We start from the raw sequence: 22,760 nt of genomic DNA, 5'->3' as shown, positions 1-22,760 counted from the left end.
GTCTATTCTGCCAATGTAAGATTGATTTGCTGTTGATTTCTTTGAGAATAGTATCGTTTTCATGCACATGAACTGTGTTGTACGCAATCGTTATCAATGCCGGGCTTCTTGTGTATAAGATAGCATACATTTCAGTGTATATTTAGCATCACGAGCTTGTCTGGTGCAGTGAACATAGTTGAAGTGTCTGCGTCATTGAGGACGACACCACACTAATTAATCTCGAGGAGATCATGCACGTATTTCCAGCATACCAACCCTCTATGATTGAGTTCATTTCCAGGCAATTTATTTCGTCACGATATTGGCTGGACATACGTACGTGGCGTAGGATCTACTTGGCCCAAAGGGTTCATAACAACCGTCGGATCTACTGGTGGTTGCTCCATCACCCCACGATCTTACCTCGTACACATGTTTTGGTAGGTAAGGTGAATAGAATTCCAGGTCCAGCTTCACCGACGATGATGCATACTATGTCGATTTGTCAGAGAGTGATTTCTTCTCTCTTTGCTGTGGGATTAGACAACGATTCTTCTCTCTGCCTAATAAAAAATACAATCTGAGTCTTTCTTTTGCATTTTATTTTATGCACGCAGCATGCATTGATTCTGCCACATTTCAATTACACGTAATATAGTATTGGGGCAAGATCCTTTGGCTGGTGAGACGTCGGGCATCTCTTCTTTTCTAGCCTTGCAAGGAGTAGAGGCTGCAAACGCAAATGGATTAATAGAATAAGCAGCAGTCGTCGGGTATATCCCCTTGCCTCCTTTGGTATAAATGGGGAACGCAATCGAAGGCCTCATTACTCAAGACACAGGTCAGTGGAGAGACATGGCTTTGGGAGGAGGAGCTGTGCTGCTGGCCTTCGTCGTGGCCTTGTGCCTGTGCGCCACCGGGGCGAAACCACAGCTCGAAGTCGGGTTCTACTCCTACAGCTGCCCTGCAGCTGAGCTCCTTGTGAAGGAGGAGGTTGAGAGGGCTCTCCAGGACGACCCTGGCGTCGGCGCCGACCTCCTCAGGATGCACTTCCATGACTGCTTCGTGAGGGTTAGTCGTTCGTACTGTGCATAAACTGTGCTGATAACGTGAAATGCTGACCGAGTAACCCAAGTTGATGTTGTATGACCACGTCAGGGCTGTGATGGTTCGATTCTTCTTAATTCGACGAAGGGCAACACTGCGGAGAAGGATGCACGAGTCAACACGGACCTTGAAGGATTTGATGTCATCGACACCATCAAGGAAAAGTTGGAAGCTGCCTGCAAAGGAGTTGTCTCGTGCGCAGACATTCTTGCATTCGCCTCCAGAGACAGTATCGTCCATGTAAGCTTTCTAGCTCCCATTGCCATCTCCCAATAAGGCGTTATGAGATGGAGAACAAAATTATCTTAAGATCCGTTCGCTGGACTTGCTCACCAACATGCATCTTAAGACAAGTTTCTAACTGGGTTTGAACAGTACGGAGGAGTTCCCTACAAAGTCCCTTCAGGAAGAAGAGATGGAAGGGTGTCCATTGCAGCCGACACAAGCATTCTCCCTTCCCCAAAATTAGGCCTCTCCGAGCTCACCAAGTTATTTATCTCGAAAGGATTGAGCCAAAATGACATGATCACTCTCTCGGGTATGTAGAAGCCATTATAAGCACCTTACGATCATGCACGAGACCAACTAATAGTGGCGGTCGCACGCACGTCATTGTTGCGCGCAGGAGCGCACACTGTCGGGATTGCGCACTGCGACGCCTTCTCCAACAGGCTGTACAACGGAGACGCGACGCTGGACAAGAACTACGCAGCCTACCTGAAGACGCAGTGCCCGCCAGGGAGCAACAACACGGTGTCGATGGATCCCAAAACCCCTCGCAAGTTCGACAACCTTTACTACCGCTTAATCCTGAAGAACCAAGCGCTGTTCACCTCCGACCAGACCCTGGTCTCGACGCAGGGCACGGCGACGCAGGTGAAGCGGCTCGCCGAGAGCCACAAGCGCTTCCAGAAGAAGTTCGCAGATGCGATAGTGAAGATGGGGGCGATCGAAGTCCTCACGGGGAGCGAGGGAGAGATACGCGCCGATTGCAAAGTGGTCAACTGAGGAGTGCACTTATCTCGACTTGCCTCCACATGGAATCTACATCGGAATTCCTTGTGGCCATTGTATACTTTGATTTGTTGGAGATTTCCTGTACCGTTTCAGGTGATCTTTCTTAGGTTGTTCAAATCTGTGTGGCATTGTTGAATAAGGGTGTCTAATACACGTCTTGGAGATCATTTGATTTGTTGAATGTTATAAAATTGTGGGTACTTGTCTACAAGCTCTCGGATTGCTTATGACTTCAAACTGGAGAGAGGAATTGGATACTCTGCTGTAGTTGGTGATAACACAACTCAATCATTGATGTACGAGGCGCCGATGGGGGGTTGTTGAAGCTGGTCGGCCCCTCTTCATGTGAGAAGATTTCGTGTCGAATCCAAATGCTCGCTAACTGCAACTTTGACTTTTCCTGGATTTGAAAGGTTAATGAATGATGCCCCAATCTGACTGACCTTTTTGATTTCATCACTTTATGTTTTGGCTTTTCTGATCTGACTCAATTTGGCATGGCTGGATTCTCTCGATGGACGCCAAATCTTCAACTCGTGGATGTGCACGATTTGCTTGGGCTTCAAGCAAAAGAGAAGTTTGAACTATTCCTCTACCAAATCTAGCATGGGTTCTCTCAGTGTCTCCCGGTGGTTCAAGTGCATTTGCTTGATGGGTGCTACATAACACTCACCAATTACCCCATTCCAGATCGTATATATGTCCATCTAAAAGTGATCAAAGGACCCACCTTTCATCTGGTTCATTAGCTCGGGTAGGGGCTCAGAATTCAGGCGTGCAAACAAGTGGACTTAGAGTTGCACTGTATAAAGTTAAAGTTACTCCAAACCCGCTCCGACGCCTTTATTCTTCGTTTCATCATCAAATGGCTTGTTGATGACACATGACGTCCAATCAAGAACATATTCTTTCCCTATCTTTATCTTACTTTGATGTCAGCTTTGCTTTCGCTTGCCTTTTACTTTCTAATGTTATTGATCTCGGTGGTCACCATGTTTTTGTCCCATTTTTGTGCTATTAAACCAAATCGAGTCGAACAAATTTGGCTATTTTCTGCTAGAACATGGGGAAAACCTCAGCTTTTTTCCCTTTCCCATGCATGTGTGTGAGTGGAAACTTTAGTCTCACATCCATGGGAGGAGGTTCCTCTTCTCTCTCCCTCATCAAGCCCACACAGTTTGACTCGTTTTCCGTTCTGGCGCAAGCACGTCTGCTGAGTGCCACGCGACACTTTTCTATTGGCCCGAAGCGGTTAACTCTTGCGCACGTTAGAATTCTTTTCCTAAACTCTCTATTTTAATTTAAACTATTTTTAGCGTATTTACTATTTTAGTATTAATGCTCTAATTAATATATTCAACTTTCTTCTCTACTGCGGAAGAGATGGTAAGAGTTGAGGTTTGTTTATTTATGAATTCTTTCATTAAAAAAAAACATTTTCTTCACACTTTTTTACTTTTATCACTTATTAAAATAATATTTTTACAAGTTCCCATTCTGACTGTTAAATGGTTCTGCAAACATTCTCAAGGAACATACGACGACTCTCTAACATTAAGGTCATACTGATTCCACGCAGGGCAATGAGCTGTTCCTCAAAACTCTAACCCAATGCTGCGCTGGAGCAACTTTAACTGTAGGAATCTGCTAAGTCTAACCATTTCGACTCGGATGAGATAGAATAATGCATGCGTTGAATTCGAGGCCCTCTAAACACTGTTACTTGCACGCATCTTCCCGGCGACTCTGGGAATGGTTGGCACGACAGCCAAATCGATCTGTCTCCCACACACTAATGCGGACAACTTCTTCGCCTCCCAAACAAATCTGAATAAAGAACAGCGCCTCTCGCTATTAATTCGTCAAACGCGCAATTCGGTACCAATTCGCGTGGGAAGTTAGCAGTGAAGACATCTACTCGTATTTATTCTTTCTTCTTCAAGCGGATCATTGACCATGTATACTTGTAAAATAAGCATTTTTTTAGGTCAACTGTTCGTTTCTATATCGATGTGTTCTCCACACGATCAGATACTGTATAAATTTGCCAAACTGTATGATTTTTGGCTGTCTAAAAGTTGGAACGTAAGATCATATGAATTATATTCTTCCTTCGCAACAAGCCTGCACGTCGAAGGTGCACGCATAACCAAGTTGCACATGATCTTTCCTAAGAAAAGAAGCTAAGAACAAGACAGCAATCGAGCGCCTCACACATAAGTCTCGTTCCTAAACACGGCCCCACGTTATGCTCAGACACTTGTCAGTCGGTGATTCGTTTACCATTCGTATGGTGGCGGCGGCGGAGTAGTCTTTTGCAGCAGATATCCTTACCAGCTTTGCATGGGGATCAACTGGTTTCTCTTACTTCCCCTGGCTATAAATAGGGATGCCATGGAAGACCTTGCTGCAGCGAAGCACACATCTGAGCTTATTAAGACAGTGAGGGAGATGGCTTTCAGAAGAGGAGAGATGTTGCTAGCTATCGTTGTGGCCCTATGCTTGAGCGCAATCGGGACAGAAGCCCATCTCAGAGTTGGGTTCTACTCCTATAGCTGCCCTAAAGCTGAAGTGATTGTCAAGAAGGAGCTTAAAAAGGCTCTCAAGGCCGATGCTGGCATTGGAGCTGACCTTCTTAGGATGCACTTCCATGACTGTTTCGTGAGGGTTAGTTAGCTGCTTGACACCTTGATCATCTGCTATTACTTTGGTTATCTGCATCAGATTGTTAACGATGCAAATTCTTACAAGTCTTAAGTTCAGTACATTGGATGGGGATTAAGTATATGCGATTTGTCTCTGTGATCATATCAGGGTTGTGATGGTTCGATTCTTCTTGATTCGACCAAGAAAAATGCCGCGGAGAAGGATGCGATCCCCAACCGAACCCTTGAAGATGAAGCATTTCAAGTTATCGACAAGGCCAAGAAAAAGTTAGAGAAAGTCTGCAAAGGGACAGTCTCATGTGCAGACATTCTTGCATTCGCCGCCAGAGACAGTGTTGCACATGTAACGTTCTTCGACTCTAAAATTCTTACGATGATAAGGAAAAGACAAACCTAAGTCCAAGACGTTGCTTTCTTTGACTTTTAGCTTACCTTACTGTTCTTCAACGTGAAACTTATAGTTCATGCAGAATTTCGTGAAAGTTGTGTAACTTGGAATTGAAACGGTGTTATGCGTGCAGTACGGAGGAACTTTCTACGCGGTCCCAGCAGGCAGAAGAGATGGAAAGATCTCCAGATCAAGCGACACCATCGATCTCCCTCCTCCGACGTTTAACCTCAAACAACTCACTCAGTCATTTGCCTCGAAAGGGATGAGCCAGGATGAGATGATCACACTCTCAGGTAATAAATCAGAAGCAATATTAAGTCCCTATTTGTGGTCGAGGCATGCAAAAGCCATGCATCCTGAGGAGATTGCAACGTCGTATGCAGGAGCACATACCATCGGCGTAGCGCACTGTCCTACGTTCTCCAACAGGTTGTCCAACTTCAGCCGGAAGGCGAGCACCGACCCAACCTTGAACCCCAAGTATGCCGACCAGCTGAAGAAGGAATGTCCTCCGGGGAGCAACAACGAGGTGGACATGGATCCACCCAGCCCTCTCACGTTCGACACCAGCTACTACAGCAACCTCCTCGATAACCGCGGCCTCTTCACCTCCGACCAGACCCTCATGTCCACGCCTGCTACCGCGGGAAAGGTGAGGCAGTTCGCAAGCAGTTCTGTGCTCTTCAAGCAGAAGTTCGCAGCAGCCATGGTGAAGATGGGCAAAATTGGTGTCCTCACCGGTGACCAAGGCGAGATACGCAGCTACTGCAGAGTGGCGAACTAGTGGGCACAAAGTCGTCTCCTATTATACGTTGCATTTTGTTTGTTTGCTTCATCTTTTCTGATATTGCTACGTTCGATCATAAAGGCGCATGCTGTTGTGCTGATTTCCTCTATTATGTATTTTGAAATGTGCCAAAGAAGTGCTTTTTTGAAATTTAATTTGTTTATGTTTCGGTGAAAATGATGATCTAATTGTTTCTGCAAAATAATGAATAAACGTATATTGTTAGATTAAACTGTTATGTGAAAAATGTTTAGTCATGTATACCTTTGTACTTGTATAAGATAACTATAATTAATTGAAAGAATTGAAAATGATATTAATTGAGATGAACTCAAGAAGACACTGAACAAAAGATAAGTCGAGAGAGTCCTCTCATTAATGTAATCAATCCCTCAAGATTAACACTTATTTTTTATCGATCATTAAATTTAATAAACTTAAGTAAAATATTTAATATATTTTATCCTAAATTATTGTATCAATTAATTTTTTATTATTAATTATTTAAATGTTCACTGACCTTAAATATGATTGTTCAATCAGAGATCCACAAATCCAAGATGTTCTCTCTTCTCATAGTTGTAGAAGGATTGCCACTTGGAATCTTCTCTCAGCAAGTGTTAAAATTTCAATAGATACGATGGTTTTAAGCTAATCTTTCGAGGAAATTAAATGTGAATCCATAATCTTTTGGCTATAAGATAACGATCCGTTGTTTAGGACACTGAATCCATAATCTCGGGTCATAAAATGAACGATGCATAGTTAACACATGTAAGATGGAATTCTCAAAATGCTCGATTAGTCTTTTCTTATCAAATAGGAAAAATGTAATATATATAACAGGTAATCCTCATGCGTAAGAGCAGAAGCAACCATTTCTTGCTGGGCTTAACGGACGCCAGGCCTGCTAATCGTTCGTAAACGGATCGGATCTCCATTAAGAACAGCCCATCTACTTCGAAGATGCCTCGTGGGGTCATTTCGAAGACGTCAGGGTCAATCACTCTCTCGGCCCCCTCCTCTCGTGAATTGACACGTCACGATGCTTCTTGATGAATCGTGTCGATCAATCATTGGTCGAGATATCAGGGACCAATCAAGTCGAGGTGGACACGTGCTCGATCAGATGTAGGTCAGCCGCAGATGGGGCCGGGAACAGTCAATTTCGGGCAAGTTGTGATCTTTTTGGGCTTTCTTCGGCCACCAAATCCGTCGAGGCACAAGATTTATATTTCTTGAGGCCTGAAAATATAAATTGAAATTACCAAATTATCCATGATGCTCTTACTTAGTATGAGGGCCCCACCCAACAACCCAACTACAGATGCACATCATTGCTTAGCTCCTTCCAAGAAGGATGAATGATGCCAACAAGAAAAAGGCGCAGGGCCGCTGCGCTCCGGCCTCGTAGCCCGCGCTTAATACGTAACCATCAAAGGAGGGCTGTAAAGCCAGCGCAGGGGGGTTGGAGCTTACACCAGAACGGCATGAAAGCAACGAGGCACGCAGTGCATGCATCAGAGCAGCAGCTCGCTTGGTGGGAGTGCGAGCCCGCCTCAGGCCACGAGAGGCATGCAGGTGCTCGACTCCGTCGCCCGTCCGGCGTCCCCACCCCCAAAAGCCATGGCAGCTAGCAGAGAAGGGAGGGAGAAACTGTAGCGGTACTCTCGCCACCTAACTCTTGGGCAAGCTTCTGCAACACGCAGCTCGCTCGTCTTCCTCAGGGCCACCTTTTTCGCTGCTTGCTGTTTTCCTTTTTGTCTCTAGTTTCCCATGCTTTGTTACTCTCGTTCGAGTCTGCAGCTCTAATTGATATACGCCACTTGTGCTGCAGGCCTGTGAGACGTCAGGATGCAGCTAGCAGAGGCTCCTCTAGTGTTTGTTTTACTGTATCAGCCGATGGGTTGTTCTTGCATTCTCGAACTTTAGATCTGAAGGTTGGGAAGGTAATCTACAATTTTTGGGATTAAGTCCCGCTTACGGCTCTTGAAATTTTAGGGTCAATGATAATAATAACCACGTCAAACTTTGCACTACCATATAAGCGATATGAATCGAGAAACGAGCAACCACAATGCATAAATGGAGTGAAGAAGATGCATTCAAACAGATACCGGAATTTAAGAAGGGGGAAAAAACAAAACAAAGAGAGAGAGAGAGAGAGAGAGAGAGAGGCAACTGCAGAAATAAGAAAGGAGAGCAATATATGTTCCATTAATGAGGCCTCTTAAAGATTGTTTCCTACTGCAAGCACAAGGGCCAGTCGGGCATGGCCAACGACTGAACTCTGAAACCATTCATAAAAGGACGATTATAAGCCCGCAGGATCCCTGTGGACGCATGTACGTGGATGGGAGCGACGTCGGCCTTGCCTCTGATCGAGAGAGATCCCTGGCACCCTCATTGGGCACACAGATCAAGGCCTGACAGATCGGGGCCACTGCCGGAGCAGCTTCCACCGTTGAGAGCTTGCATTTGCAGGATCCTTCATGAGATGTAAAACCCTATATTACCATCGTGTTTTAACCTACGACCCACGGGCGGATTCTGGCAAATCACCAGCACAAATAGCCATTGATCTGTTTCCGTGTAAACCAATCATTCGCTGCCAATAAACCTCGTGTGGATGTGAGCTCTGTCAGAACTGTAGTGCACCGAAACAAGGTAGCGGTTTCTACAACACGAGGCCTGTAGAAACCAGCAACAAGTCTATTTTACTGCTTCTCCCTCCTGCACACGAAACTTTATCGTCCCAACCTTGTCGTAGATCAATAAGGTCAAAGTGATGAAGAAGTTCCGCTGCTAGCTGATGCACAGGAAAATTCAACCTACGTGGTCCCATGCAACCCTTGGTCGTATCATTTTGCACGCATTACCCGCGTCCTTCCCACCCACCCACTCACCAAAGAAACACCGCTTCCTTTACAATAAACAAATCAATGTTGAGAGGGTACGAACCACATAGTTTCTCTTTCTCTCTCTATGCGCTATGCTAGCATCCATTCAGAAAAGAAGTATATAGGTGGACTGATGCAGTGCAGTACTGAGCACTTTAAACCAACTTCGATCAATATAGGTTAATAATGCCATGTTGCCTGCAAGTGTGAAAGGAAATAACCCAACATCCAAGTGGGCTAAGGTGACAGACAAGCAAAGTAATGAGGTCTATCACATATATGCTAAGGTAACAAAGGGTTTGATCCTATCATTCTGAAACACCACTGAGGATCAAGGAGAGGTCATCATCAAGAACATGTGGTGGTGTTGGCGGTAGTTGAGCTCAGCCAAAAGAGAGAGCATGCAGGCATCTAGAGATACGAGTCCAGCCATGGACAGCAGTGGCCGGGCATGAGATTAAAAAAGACAGATGCTTAAGACTCGGTACTCGCTATAAAGTTTTAGCAGCCCCTGGACCACCTTGGAGATGAGAGCAGGCTCATGCACACTTTGCCTTAGCTTACATGCGTACCACATCTGCTCTCTCAGCATGAACAGGGACCAGCTATCTATCTTCTTCTTCTTCTACATTATTGCTTCTACATGTTCGAGCTAAGGTTGAGAGAGCTTGTTGCCACGCCCATGCCGATGAGGGCACCATGTATGGGAAACAGTGGTGCCATGAGAAAGTGCTGCAAGCATATTAGTTCCCTGGCGCCAAAGATCACATGCTATAGATATTGTTGTCTATATAATTTGATTGCATGATATGAGACCCATAGGAAAGGACAATGTGCAAAGAAAGTGATTCTGATCACGTGGGCAATTATTTGCCTGCCAAGTGATCATAGTGGTATGTTGAAACCTTCAACGTATAGCGGCCGGAAACTCTTCATCAGCCGATGCAGACTTCCATCTCAAAAGGAAGAGAAGAAAAGCAAGTCATCTTAAATGTGAGAAAGTCCCTGTTTAACATTATGAAGTTACAGATTTAGAGTACTCCCAAATCGTGTACTAATCAGCCTTTATCTACCATCTTGTAATATTATAATATATCTTATTTCTGCATCGGATACGCAAATGACATGAGCTTCCAAAGAAAGAGGTAGTATGGGTAAATGTAGGGAAAGTATTTTGAAGTTACGTCCTCTTCAAAAGTTAACAGCTATGTTTCGAAGTCCCCATGAGATCTTCCTCCAGTTTCTTTGGGGTGCATTATTCAAGCCTGCATGATGTGATGATTTCTGATCTCGACTGATGAGAAATATCAAGTGGACAGATAGAAATTTCCATCACAATAAATGCACAATATTGACTAAATTCATATAAAAACGAGAGCGGTGACACCACATGAAGACAACGAACATTATTTATAACTACTCTGTCCATCCTTAATTTCCTGTCACTGATTCTGACAATTCAGTCCAAGTTTCATCCTATCTTTCTTTGTTGTTATTGGTCAATTCTACAAATTGCTCAGTTCTAGAGATCAAACTATATGATACCAATGTTCAGATCAGATCAAGAATTACCATCATCTGCGCTTTCTGCAGGTCTTCACAAGAAACCTTCCTTTCAAGGAAAAGTTCTAAATTGTGCTTCAAGAAGCCTCCAGTCAGTACTCTCAGATCTGATCAGGAACACAAAAGAAACTTGCAAGTCTTATAAGCCTGAGCAAATCAAAATCAAATGCTTGTTTTTAGCCAATTATGCTTGCCACATTAGTATTTCAAAAATGTAAAATAAAAATAAAACAACAACATCAAATCAGCTTCTTCCTGCAACTAAACTAAATTGTTTTGATTAACATGGTGACTGGAACAGATTTGCTCAAATGCACATTGTACAACTCTCATCTTCATCATTTCTTTAATGCCACGAATGCATACATAAAATGGAATATATATATAATGTACTTTATTTATTTAAATTTCTAATTCCTTTCTCTTTAAAATTTGGGTTAGTATTCAGTGCACGTAAACCAAACATCAGAGAGGAACTCATTGTTGGCCGAGTGCAGTAGTAGCAGAAAATGCACAAGCATATGTTCATAAGGAAAGAATTCAATAGATGAACCATAAAACTTACATCCAACATACGTCGAATTGCAACAGTTTATACGGACACTTCAAGGAGAGGCTCATGATATCTAAAAGATATAAGTAAATTGCTAGTTAGAAAACTAAGACACGCGATTATGATGCTTATTAGTGAGAATAGTTTATAGGAGTGCAAACATCAAACTGAACAATAGGAGTCTTATATGAGGGAATTGGAATCACTCTAATCCAAAGTTTAACATTATGGCCCCAAAGCTATGATAAATGAAATTGACACCATTGTGGCCCCAACGCTTTAATCTCTATAAATTGCAGGTTCTTTAACCATAGAAGAATACCCTATTTCGCATGCTGTGACAATTAGCAATACGGATGATGTTCGTTGCCCAAACATACATACTCAACTGGTTCGCCAAATTAAATTTCATAATGCATCATCATGGCCTCAGAGATGGAGTCATAATTCATGACCAATAGCAATACCATTCAGCCGTCTAAAAGGTCTATGAAAAATATAATATTGTAATAGACATCATCGCTGCTATTATCATATCTTTAGGTTACATTTGCATTTGCAAGTTTTTCAACTGTGCCAATGTATTGTTTCTGCAAATTACATGACCATTTTTTGTGATATTGTGATCAAGACAAAAAGAAGACTGATTCAATGGCTGTCCTATCTAAAGTTGCTAACCATCATCTCAAATTCAAAGGACCAAACCTATTGTCATGTGCATGCTCATTCATCTTGATACATAGTACAATAATAGCAATTCTTCCCCCTCAATAGACGTCTTCAAATCAGATCAATAACATGAGTGATCAATCAAGAGGACATAAGCATACGTCCGTTCTATATGCAAGGATTGCATCTTAATTAGTTTCACAGTATGCTATCATGTGAGAGATGCCCTAAATAAAACTAGCATGCCAAGATGACCAAATAAATAAGACTTAGAAAAAGTACTTATATAAAGCTCGATTAGCATATCAAAGTACGACCATTTGAAAGTAAGTGAATTGATTACGTACAATGCCAAACCTATAATCTATATGTTCATGACCAATATAACATTAATCAACACGAATACCACACGATTTCTTCAAATACTTAGGTATGTATCCGACACTGTACTAGACAAATTGACAATGAGTTATTCCTTAATCAACATCGGTATCGCAAGCGCAAAATTTTCTAAGTCATAACTAGCATTTTCCGAAGAAACAATGAGAAGACCTATATAATATGCATGAATGAACCTTGTTTTATTCTGCGTCGATAAGCACAAGCTATTCATCACTGCATGATGATGTACTCATGTGCACAACCATGTAAAACTAAAAGAAGGTATCTCTTTGTTCAAGTAGGAGCCAATTACGATCTTATTATAGTCCGGAGAAATGAAATAAAATGTTAGTAGTAGCCATGTTGTTGTCTTTCTAACCTTGCTTTCGGTGGAAGAGTTTCATGGGACCAGTCTGTAGCATTACGGTAAAGTGATATAAATGTCACTCTCTTGTAGCATCAGCAATGAATGAACATGGCATGACTGATAGAACAATACCAGCTTTCAATCAGATTAATTACTAATTAACCTTCACGAGATTGGAAGCATTAATGGCTAGTTAATCACTAATTAACATTTTAAACGGAACATATAAGGAGATTTTCTTCTAATGAAAATTGTAAGGAGCAATTTTTGAGTGAAAATTGCTAGAGACAACGAAATACTTGTAGGGAAAAGATTGGGATAAAGCTACTAGACATGTAGATTATTTTTGCCTTCAAAGTTTCATTTACATGTAAATCATATGAACTTCTCCGTTTAATTTTGGGAGTAAGAAGATTAATAAACCAGTAAAAGCATGAAACTATGGAGAACATCGCACCTTTGTGTACATATATCAACAGGTGGAACTCAATAAATTTGCAGCAGAAGCAAAGATAATCCAACTTTAACAGCCTTTAATTAAATGAGGAGCAGGTAATTCATCCTTCTGCAACTTCCTACGGTGACACAAGTTCTACAAGACATTCAGCTAAAAGGAAGGGAAGGAAGAAAATCTATGCAGGTGTATGGAGTCGTGTCCTAAGCTACCCTTAGTGCATGGATGAAAGTATTGTAACGCTGCCACAGCAGACCAAAAAGTAATCCCGGTAAATGCAAGATAGGAAAATGGACAGAGAAGGATTTCGATCTGACCTCTATTTGCTCCAGAACTGTCTGTCCTCCATTTTAAGGAATGCCGAATCGACTACTTTGGAGTCTTCTGAGAGAGATGACGCTGTTAAAACCTGGCTTAGGAGTTGGAATAAACTCCAATTCAAAGGAAGATCAACAAAGACATGAGAGTTTATAGCAAAAGAATCCTATGTTGTGGGCTTACGAGCCTTTGAATCTTCCAGCGTATTTACACTTTTAAGAGAAGATTATGGAGGATTAAACCAGCTCTTGATTTGGATGCACCCATCCGTTCTTCCGTTTTTAAGAGTAAAAGAGAAGCACAAGATTAAAGAAAGAACCTCCAAAACTTTCATTCTATTCGGGTTCGATTTCCATCCCAATTGATTAGCATGTGAATGGCAATATGCTCCCTCGCAGGGTCCTTCCTCCTCATAGGTCAAGATCCAACGACGAATGCTGCTCCTTGCTCATCGAGGACGATGATGCCAAGGAGGACTCGACGCTGCCATGCTGAAATCGGAGGAGATGGAGAGCAGATGTTTCTTGCGATGGTAACAGGCAAGATGATGTAGATTCGCCGCCGCCGCCGTCGCCTTCTGATTCGGGACGGACAAGGTTGACTCCGAATAGCCTTACACGCTTGGCCGTCGCCTGGCTGTGGACCTCCGGCATCGGTTCAAGAACCATGGACAGGCCGCCACTGCCACTGGGTTGCACCTTCACGGGTGGCGGCGCGGTCTCTGGGGAACGAAAGAAAAGAAGCTGTCCCCCGATAGCACTCGGGCTCGCGACACTGTATCCATAGCTTTCGCGGCGGCGGTCGTACGCCGACGCCGGTGGCATGACGAGGTGACCGCCCCACGGTCCTACCGACCGCACAAAGGATACGGCCGGGAGAGGAACGCGGGGCATCCGGGCCGGGTCGTGGTTCTCCGGCCGCCGCTTCCAGTCGATGTAAAGATTACGTTGACCGGAGTCGCCAACGCCACGACTGAAGGAGACGGTGTCCCCGGCGTCGAGCCGCTTCTCCTTGACGAACCGGCTCCATCCCTTGGTCATCACGTAGCTCTGGCTGCTGTTCCAGTAGGAGTACCTGAAGCGCCAAGATTTGCCGGTGCGGTCCTCGAAGCTGAGCAGCAGCCCCTTCTCGTTGGCCGACGCGTCCAGCGGGAAGTACCTCTCGGCGTGTTGCTTCGGGATCACCAGCCGGTTTAGCTTGCCGACGTCGCTTGGCGTTACCACCTTGTCGAACATGTGCTCCTTCTCCACAAAAAGGTTGTCGCCGCTGGCCGAGGAGCCGTCGTTCCGCCTGAAAGGAGCGGAGGAGGACGATGGCGACGAGGAGGAAGAAGGGGAAGGTACGAAAGCAGCATATCTGCAATCTTCCCCTTTCTCTTCTTTCTCGGTGATGGAAAACCTATTTCTTCTTCCATGCGTGAACTCCATCCTCAAAAGAAACCCCAACTAAAAGTGATAGCAGCAGCAGCAGCAGGAGGGCTACTATTCCCCTGATATTAGTATCGTCTTTTCCTATTTCTTCCTTCCTTCCTTCCTTCCTTGTATTATCCTGATCTGCGATCTAAAGAAAGAATCAAAGGGGGCGGGGGGTCGGTGCCTCAAGTTTTGACTGCAGAGTAGAAAGGTTTGTAGATTAAGCGGGATGCCATTGACCCCTTGGGAGAAGAGATGAGATGTTGAGTGCATCGTAACACCACTATATTAGCTTGGTTTCGTGGCTTATTCTTTGTCCTACCAACCGAGACCGCCTTAGAAGTTTCCCAGAAGAAGGATGGTGGTATGTTAGCCATGCTGCTGTATGTTAAGAGAGCAGCATCCTATACTGTGTGTGTGAAAGAGAGAGAGAGAGCGCGAGAGAGAGAGAGAGAGAGAGAGCAGTAAACGTTGAATAGTTAACAGCAGCAAGTTTATAAAGGAGGGAGAGGAATGAATTGTCAATCTGACCGGGTTCATGTGGCCTTGTCCCTTTCGTCATACATTTACAGAGATGACCTGTGACGAGCCCCACCAGAGCAAGTCGTTCTAAAGAACAAAGGCCCTCAGCCTGGTTCTCCACTGCGTCGCAGAGACCAGAATCACCCATATATAAACGTCATCTTATCCGGCCTATGCATTTGATGTCACATCTCCTGTTTGGTTACTCTTCGTTCGTTTGGGCTGCTTCTGTATGATATTGTTTGGTAGGGTAAATGGCAGAGCAGAAAGCTTGGCTTGGTTTGACCTGACCAGAGAAGAACTGTGACTTGAGCTTTACACTGATAACTCAACAACGGAGGGGGGAAAGTTCAGACTGTAGCAGCTGGTCTTTCTCCTACCCATCAGACTCCTCCTCGACACTTCTGAAACCCATGTAGAGAAAGAGAAACATGAACATGTGATTCAATCTGAATGTGAGCTTTGATACTGATCTCGAGTTCAAATTAGGACGGAACATTAAACACCCAGGTGTGCTAAATTTCCATCTGCTTTCGTCTGGAGTGGCCAATATCATCGTCCCAGTATTATAAATATTCAACTCTATATGGTAATTGATACAATTCCAAAAACACACACATAAATTATTAATCGATACAATTGCAAGAACACATACATATAATTATGCAAGAATTGAGAACTCCACCTCTACTTTCTTAACTATCTCCACTCTCTTTTCCTAGAGTGGCAAAGTTCGAGTCTTTCTTTACGAAAGGATCTCCTGACTTAAGCATTAGAAGAGGAATATTGATTTAAATATCGGAAGAAAAATGTTGGAAAGACTATACTATCTCCCTTGATTTAAATATCTCTTTCTCACATTAGTGAGGAAGGTGAAATCGACTTCATCCATCATGTATGGACAATCTTCGTCTAATTGACAGAACTGACAGAACGACACCCATCAACATTACATGATTTGGTGGGGATGAGCATCATGGACGGTAGCAATAATAATCTTTTGGACCCTACATTATTAGTCGATCACATGCCCATTTGAACCCAGGAGGTGGATATTATAAGAATTAATTACAGATTATCCTTATAATTAATTATCTTTAATATTTTAATCCTTATACTTTCAAAAGTTAAGTTTAGATTTCTGTACTTATACGAAGATAAAACATCTAATCTCGTTTCTTCTTATACCATCGATTCTGTTAACGAAAATACCGTAACATTTATCATTTGGATTTATCATTGAGCACTTATGGTATTTTAATTAATATAATCGACGATGTAAAGATAAATAAGATTAAATACTTTACTTTTATAAATATAAAAAATTTAATATAATTTTTTTAAAAAAATATATAAAAAAATCAAAAATATTAAAAATAAATAAATTAAAAAATATATAATTAATCCATATTATAACGGCTCCCAATCCCCAATTTAATCTTACGTCCACCTTTCTTAGCTCAGGATCTTATCCCGTGGCAATCATATGCTATTATAACCCAGTAAGCATCAGCTTCTTTCTTTCCTGTTTCTCTTGGTCATGCCTCTCCTCATCTGTCTGCTTTCCAAGCTCTGAGACGCAAACCTGAGGCTGGATGCGTCGAAAGGGTGAAACAGTGTGGTAATTTGGACGGCTCAGATGAGCTTGTGACGAAAAATCAGGATAAGAGAAGGAATCTTAAAGATGTCCCCATCAACCATCATGGACGTGATACCGTCCTCTTCGATCCCTCCTATGCGCATGGCTTCCGCACCCAGAAGAAATGAAACCTGTCGACTTCCTGAGCACGATATCACGTGGTAGCCAAGAATGACCGCCATCTATTTGGTTAGCTGCCATGTTCCCATCAGAACAGCGACCTCAGCGAGCTCTGTCCTCGAGAGACACCTCCATCTCCATTTTCATCGTCATCTCCGGTAGACGCTGCAGCATTCCATGTGCATCTTCCTTGGCCTACTCGACTTCTATGAGATGGTGGCTCCCAAATTAATCTGTGGGTCGAGGCACTGTTTGATGCCGACCGAGACAAACATGTGAAGGGAACGCTTCTCGTTTTGAGGTCGTAATTGAATTTGCATCTGTTTATTCTGATACAGTTTAGACAGATCCCAAAACATGACACACACAACATCTTTACTTTCTTCCATCCGAAATCTATCATAACAATTGCTAACTCATCACAACTTACACGTGTCAGTTGCGTATAAAAATCGTATACCGAATAATCTTAATATTAAGAATTAAAATCAAATAATCATAGAATAAAATTTAGATGTGTATCTTTCCATATCATTCAAAAAAATCTTTATCTAATCTATAAGCGCATCATCATCATCCGATCCTAAAGGTACAATGACATCGATATACAAAGAAAACTAGACTTGTTTTCAATGTAATCTCTCATTTTATTCAATCCCTCATAAATAATATTATTATAATCGAAATTTTCTTTTATTAATCGATAATTGTAATTAGAATCTAATCATATTTATAATATATCATACCGAATCAAACATAATACATAATCTAATATTCTCTCACTTGTCCATTCGTAAGACATAACAAAATTAAAACTGAAATTTTATTAAAAAATAATTTTACTAAATTAGATTCTAAAAATTTTAAAAAATATTTTACAACCTATATACAAATTTTATAAAACAGACCAATAAATCTAATAAACACAATAATACTAAATTAAGTCTAACTATCAATGTCAGTCATAGTGGTATATTATACTCTCTTATATATACTACAATATGGTTAGTTTTTATCAGAGGATAAGGTTGAGTAAACGAACATTGTTACCACGGAAGCTAAGGAGAACAGAATTGGTGCAAACCTTACAATATGAAAGTAGAGCCCATGTATGGGAGTTGCAGTTTATTTTTCTATTGACCAAGGGGAACTGCTCGGAGAACACAGAAGTGTTGAAGTAGGGGGTCAAAAGGGATGAGGAAGCGACGACGAATCTAGAGGGACTTAGCTACTCAGAACAAAGCATCAATTAGAATGAATATGGACTCAAAGATGTATCATAGTGTCATAGAGGCAGATCTACCGATTACGAAAAAAAGAACGAAGAGTAGGGCCATGGGCATGGCAGCACCATGGTACCATAGAGGTGGGACTTCCGTGAAGTCATTGATCCTATATTCTCATAGAGGAAAAATGCTTGGTAATGAAAGGGATCGAGGAGGTAGAGAATACAAAGGCAAAACTCCAAGTACCGAGACAAGACTAAAGGGCAGAGGCTAGAGAACTTCATAAGATCGGTGTCAACGAGCTTCTCACCAAGATAGCCAAAAGTGAAATTCTTCGGGTCAAAACAAGAATGCATAACTAAAGAATAAAGTAGATAATAATTTATAATTACCTTTTTTAATTTATCTTGTTAAGATAATCATATTATTATATTAATTATAATATGCATATATATAAATATAAATATAAATATAAAAATAGAAATAAATATTTAATTAAGTAAATAATAATAATAATAATAATAATAATAGTACCTACTTAAACATGCATCATAAGTTGCTCACAAGCTCCATTCTAAAAATATATTCTTTAAATACTTCATGTTGTAAGGCTTAGATTAGCACTCATCAAGATAGTACTTAAGTTCTCAATTGATATTTATTTTTACTTTTTTTTCTCTAACTTTTAAGTATTTTATTTTGATATGCTTAAAACTACTAATATAGATATAAATCCTGAAGTAGATTTTCTATTGTCAATATAATTTATAAAATCAACATCTGAATATCATGTCACTTCAAGTTAATCTAATCTCCTCTCGTGTGTACGTAAGCATGTGATCTTTCATTCTATATAAATATCTCATCAATTTATTTATGTTCAATGTTCCTTTCATGTGTTGCTCTAGTATCTACCCAACATTTCAACTTTATAACTAATATCTGGTCTCGTATATGCTTGAGCATGTTCTAGATTTCTAATTTTTTTCTAAGTTATTCTTAGGATAATGACTTTGACTGAATCTTTTAACTCTAGTAATAAATATATCATTAGCCGAATAAAATGAAAAAATATCATTATTAGTATTAATCGAAAGAAATTATGTAGCGTATCACATATGCTATCACTCACGTGATTGGCTTACAGGGCACCTATAACTAACATGTTTTACATGGCTTGTGAAAATTATAAGGGATCCCTTTTGATTCCTATATTGTAATTTATTCATATAGATATATCATATAATCATTAGAAATTATACGTCTCCTTTCTCTATGAGATCTTCTTAAAACTATCGATTATAGTTATTTTACAAAGCTATTAGTAATTACATCAATATCACATGGGAGTTTATTAATATTATTTTATTATCTATCCTCATCCATTTGTTTCATGATTTAAGAAATAATAAACTCTCGAATAAGAAATGATAAACAAGCATAATCTTATATCTCTTTTATAATCAAATTAATATTTTAATATTTTTTACTCTCATTAATTTTATCATTTTATATGAATCTTATATTATCAGATTTTATTATCTTCATATTATGATTAGGGTAATAAAATATGTATTAATTAATTTTTTTATAACAAATAAAATACATAGAAATAGTTATCGGATCCAATTTCTTTTCATATAGATTGAAAACTCTTATCTCTACGAGACAACTCTAAATATATAGATATCGCAAACTAGATTTCCTATCCGTCTATATCTTAAATGGGGTTGATGGAATCGACTTACTAGAACCCTATTTAAAATATATATAGTTATCCTAAGAGCTTCGTCCTACATCAACTTAAGCAGGAAAAACTCATCATACTCTTAATCATGTCTATAAGAGTATAATTTTGTATTTCAATAATATCATTATATTGTGATGCACTTGATAATGTATATTAAGTACACATTTCACATTTATAGGAATTTAACAAAAAGACTCGGATTCTGACTTAACTCATCATATCTATTAGAAAATTTATCACCTCTATCAAATCTAATAATTTTAAATTTTTTATATAATTATCTCTTCACTTTATTTGTGTACATCTCAAGAGTATTAATAGCCTAAAACTTTTCATATGTTAGATACTTATATTCATATTTTAATAGATCATCTATAAATATAAAAAAATATTCCTCATCACTAAAATGAAGAATATAAAGTGGTTCGTATATATTAGTATAAATAATCTCAATGAGTTCTTTACTTCTTATGCTATTTTTTTTATGTGTTTATTTGGTGAATAATGCTTTAACGTTCTTTTCTTGTTCTCATAATCAAAACATTATTAGATTTTTCTTATCTTAACTTTAATTCTCCCCGAATATATAAATTAATTAACTCATTCAAGTCTCATTTATCCTTATTTATATTATAATAAAACTTAAATAGGCCAAATTAAGGAAAATAATTAAGAATGGACGAAAAGACTCATCCATATTTATGCCTAATACTTTATGTTTCACAATCTTGTCAGTCATATTAAAGATATGATCCTAAATCCTTTAAGTGCAACTATGCTGAGTCATAATCAGTTCTTTCATTAATATGTTAATCAATGACTTATTAGTATATTTAAATATATCTTCTATATCCCTCAAATATTCTTATGTTCTAGTTGCAAATAGTAATAAAGTCTTTATATTATTTATAATTGTTAGAGATATAAGTTATAAATAATATTCACCAAATATATTTTAATGTAATTTATGCAAAAATAGTTTAATAATAATAAATAATAATAGTAATAATTATTAAGCATTAATCACCATAAAAGAAAAAACTCATATCATAAATATAATTATGATAAAATATAAATCATGCCTTTATATTTAAAAAAAATATTATTTTATAATTTTAAATATATATGTGAATAACTATAAAAATATCAAAGAATAATATTAATAATAATTTAACTATCACAAGTAAAAATAATAATAAATATGTCATATGAGAAAACAATAAAAGAAAATCATAATATATGTTTTTTAAAGATATAAATAACCTAAATGGGCCAATCAATCTTAACTAATTAGACATCTTAAAATTGAGCCAAAATTAAATTGCCAAGATTAGACCCAACAATCAAATCAATTAAATTAATCATTCAATCATAAATCCAATTTAGAAACAGATTGATAAAAAATTGGATTTCAGTCAAAATTCGATTAAAGTATATTAAATTAGTAAATTTAATAATTGAGGACATAAGTTAAAAACATTTGATTTTTGAAAGGTAACATTATAATTTAAGTAGGATATATATTGAAAACATCTTATTTCTAAATAGCAGGACATCAATTGAAATTAAAAGAATCTAGAAAGTTAAAGTAATCATTTAATGGGTAAAAAACCTTAATTTCTTTTTTTTTTTCTCAATTGTCGTAACATGCATGAGGCCTATGGCCTCTAGGTGCGCGATCATTTATTGCCTACTTATCACTAGCCCGAACTCCTTCCATGATCGATCGATGACCCCAATAATCGATGTGACGTTCTATCACACCCTAGTGCAACTATCATGATTATACGAGTCTCCATCGCCCAACAAAAGTTATTTCTCTTAACAATGATGCTACCGACAACAAGCTACCAATGATAGCCCATCAAATAAATATAGACAATATACTTCTGTCATGGTTCCGCTTGTATTATATCACATGTAAGCATATGAGGAGCATGAGAAATATATTCAAAGGACGAACATAATACATCATATATTAATTTAAAAATAATATTAATTTGAGATTAAAATTATAATTTAAAAGTTGAATAGATCTAATCATATAAATAGATCTAAAATTCCTTGATGAGCTAAGTTATTTTGATTTCAAAAATATGGTTTTGATATTAATTGTAAGCATGAAAATTAAAATCACGCTTTTGTTAATGCCAAGAACTAAACTCAAGAAATTATAAAATGAAGTTTAGATTTATGTTTATTTTAATGTCATTTAAAAAAAATTATTTGGTCTACAAGTGTAAGAATAACTAAACTCGCAATATATTTTCTTTCTATTTTTTCACACAACCATCTACAATCTATTTTTTTATGTTAAATCACGTGTTGAGTCTCGAGAATCCAATTGGAATCCATCGAAATTTATTAGTTAATAATAATTATTATTATAATCAAATAAAATATATAATATATATATTATTTAATTAAATATAATTATATAATTTAACATGTAAAATTTAAGATTCAGAATGAGCCACGTCAGTCTTATAAAACATCCATTATTCTATGTCATCTCCTCTACCAACGGCAACACATCATCTTCTCGAGAAGAGTCTACACGTACGTCTCTTGCTATTCACGGGATGTGATTCGTGGAGCTCACCGAAGTCGTATCACATTTTCATTCCTTCTTCCCCCTCTCCTCTCTCATCGATCGGTGAATCCGCCTTAAACTAACAGTAAATGTCAGCTGCCAAGCGACGCCTTACGTCGGCCGATGGACCGAATCGAAGGGGCGGGAGAAGTGGGGATTAGTTTAAGGGCACCACATGGAGGTTTAATACGTAAAAGGGAAGGCTGGCTGTGGCTTTCTCACGGCCGCCTACTTGTCTCGTGCCCTCTAAATGAGCTGCAGAATTGTTTACGCCCTCTTGTCCATAAAAACTACTCCCTCTTGTCCACCATCGAATTTATTAGGCTGTGGGTTTCTACTTTTG

At 39.3% G+C, this 22,760-nt stretch overlaps 3 protein-coding genes and 1 long non-coding RNA gene across 17 annotated transcripts; 3 read left to right on the top strand and 1 right to left on the bottom strand.

Annotated features, from left to right (window-relative positions):
* Positions 1–715: 715 nt before the first annotated feature.
* On the top strand, positions 716–2,273 carry LOC135627376 (peroxidase 5-like). The gene is made up of 4 exons (XM_065133460.1): positions 716–1,053; positions 1,141–1,329; positions 1,465–1,627; positions 1,715–2,273. The coding sequence occupies exons 1-4, from the start codon at positions 784–786 to the stop codon at positions 2,095–2,097; spliced, it is 1,005 nt and encodes a 334-aa protein (XP_064989532.1). The 5' UTR covers positions 716–783; the 3' UTR covers positions 2,098–2,273.
* A 2,251-nt stretch (positions 2,274–4,524) lies between these two features.
* LOC135626626 (peroxidase 5-like) lies at positions 4,525–6,105 on the top strand. The gene is made up of 4 exons (XM_065132061.1): positions 4,525–4,773; positions 4,921–5,115; positions 5,294–5,456; positions 5,547–6,105. The coding sequence occupies exons 1-4, from the start codon at positions 4,558–4,560 to the stop codon at positions 5,945–5,947; spliced, it is 975 nt and encodes a 324-aa protein (XP_064988133.1). The 5' UTR covers positions 4,525–4,557; the 3' UTR covers positions 5,948–6,105.
* Positions 6,106–7,291: 1,186 nt separating this feature from the next.
* On the top strand, positions 7,292–7,933 carry LOC135627091 (uncharacterized). Its single transcript, XR_010492530.1, has 2 exons — positions 7,292–7,614; positions 7,788–7,933. It is a non-coding gene; the product is annotated as an uncharacterized LOC135627091 (long non-coding RNA).
* A 1,885-nt stretch (positions 7,934–9,818) lies between these two features.
* Positions 9,819–14,936, bottom strand: LOC103970252 (B3 domain-containing protein Os02g0683500-like). 14 transcript variants are annotated; one of them, XM_065133945.1, is made up of 3 exons: positions 10,979–14,936; positions 10,423–10,520; positions 9,819–10,115 (listed from the first exon to the last, which is right to left on the bottom strand). In XM_065133945.1, the coding sequence occupies exon 1, from the start codon at positions 14,580–14,582 to the stop codon at positions 13,566–13,568; it is 1,017 nt and encodes a 338-aa protein (XP_064990017.1). In that variant the 5' UTR covers positions 14,583–14,936; the 3' UTR covers positions 9,819–10,115; positions 10,423–10,520; positions 10,979–13,565. The 14 variants fall into 14 exon arrangements, with proteins under 14 accessions (XP_064990017.1, XP_064990024.1, XP_064990014.1 ...); XM_065133952.1 differs by having other exon boundaries at positions 12,841–14,936; XM_065133947.1 differs by lacking the exon at positions 9,819–10,115 and having other exon boundaries at positions 10,189–10,520; positions 10,979–11,039; positions 12,841–14,936.
* Positions 14,937–22,760: the final 7,824 nt, after the last annotated feature.

The sequence above is a fragment of the Musa acuminata genome, chromosome BXJ2-11, assembly GCF_036884655.1.
Source record: "Musa acuminata AAA Group cultivar baxijiao chromosome BXJ2-11, Cavendish_Baxijiao_AAA, whole genome shotgun sequence".
NCBI lineage: Eukaryota > Viridiplantae > Streptophyta > Magnoliopsida > Zingiberales > Musaceae > Musa > Musa acuminata.
This window is presented reverse-complemented; position numbering and strand designations above follow the sequence as displayed.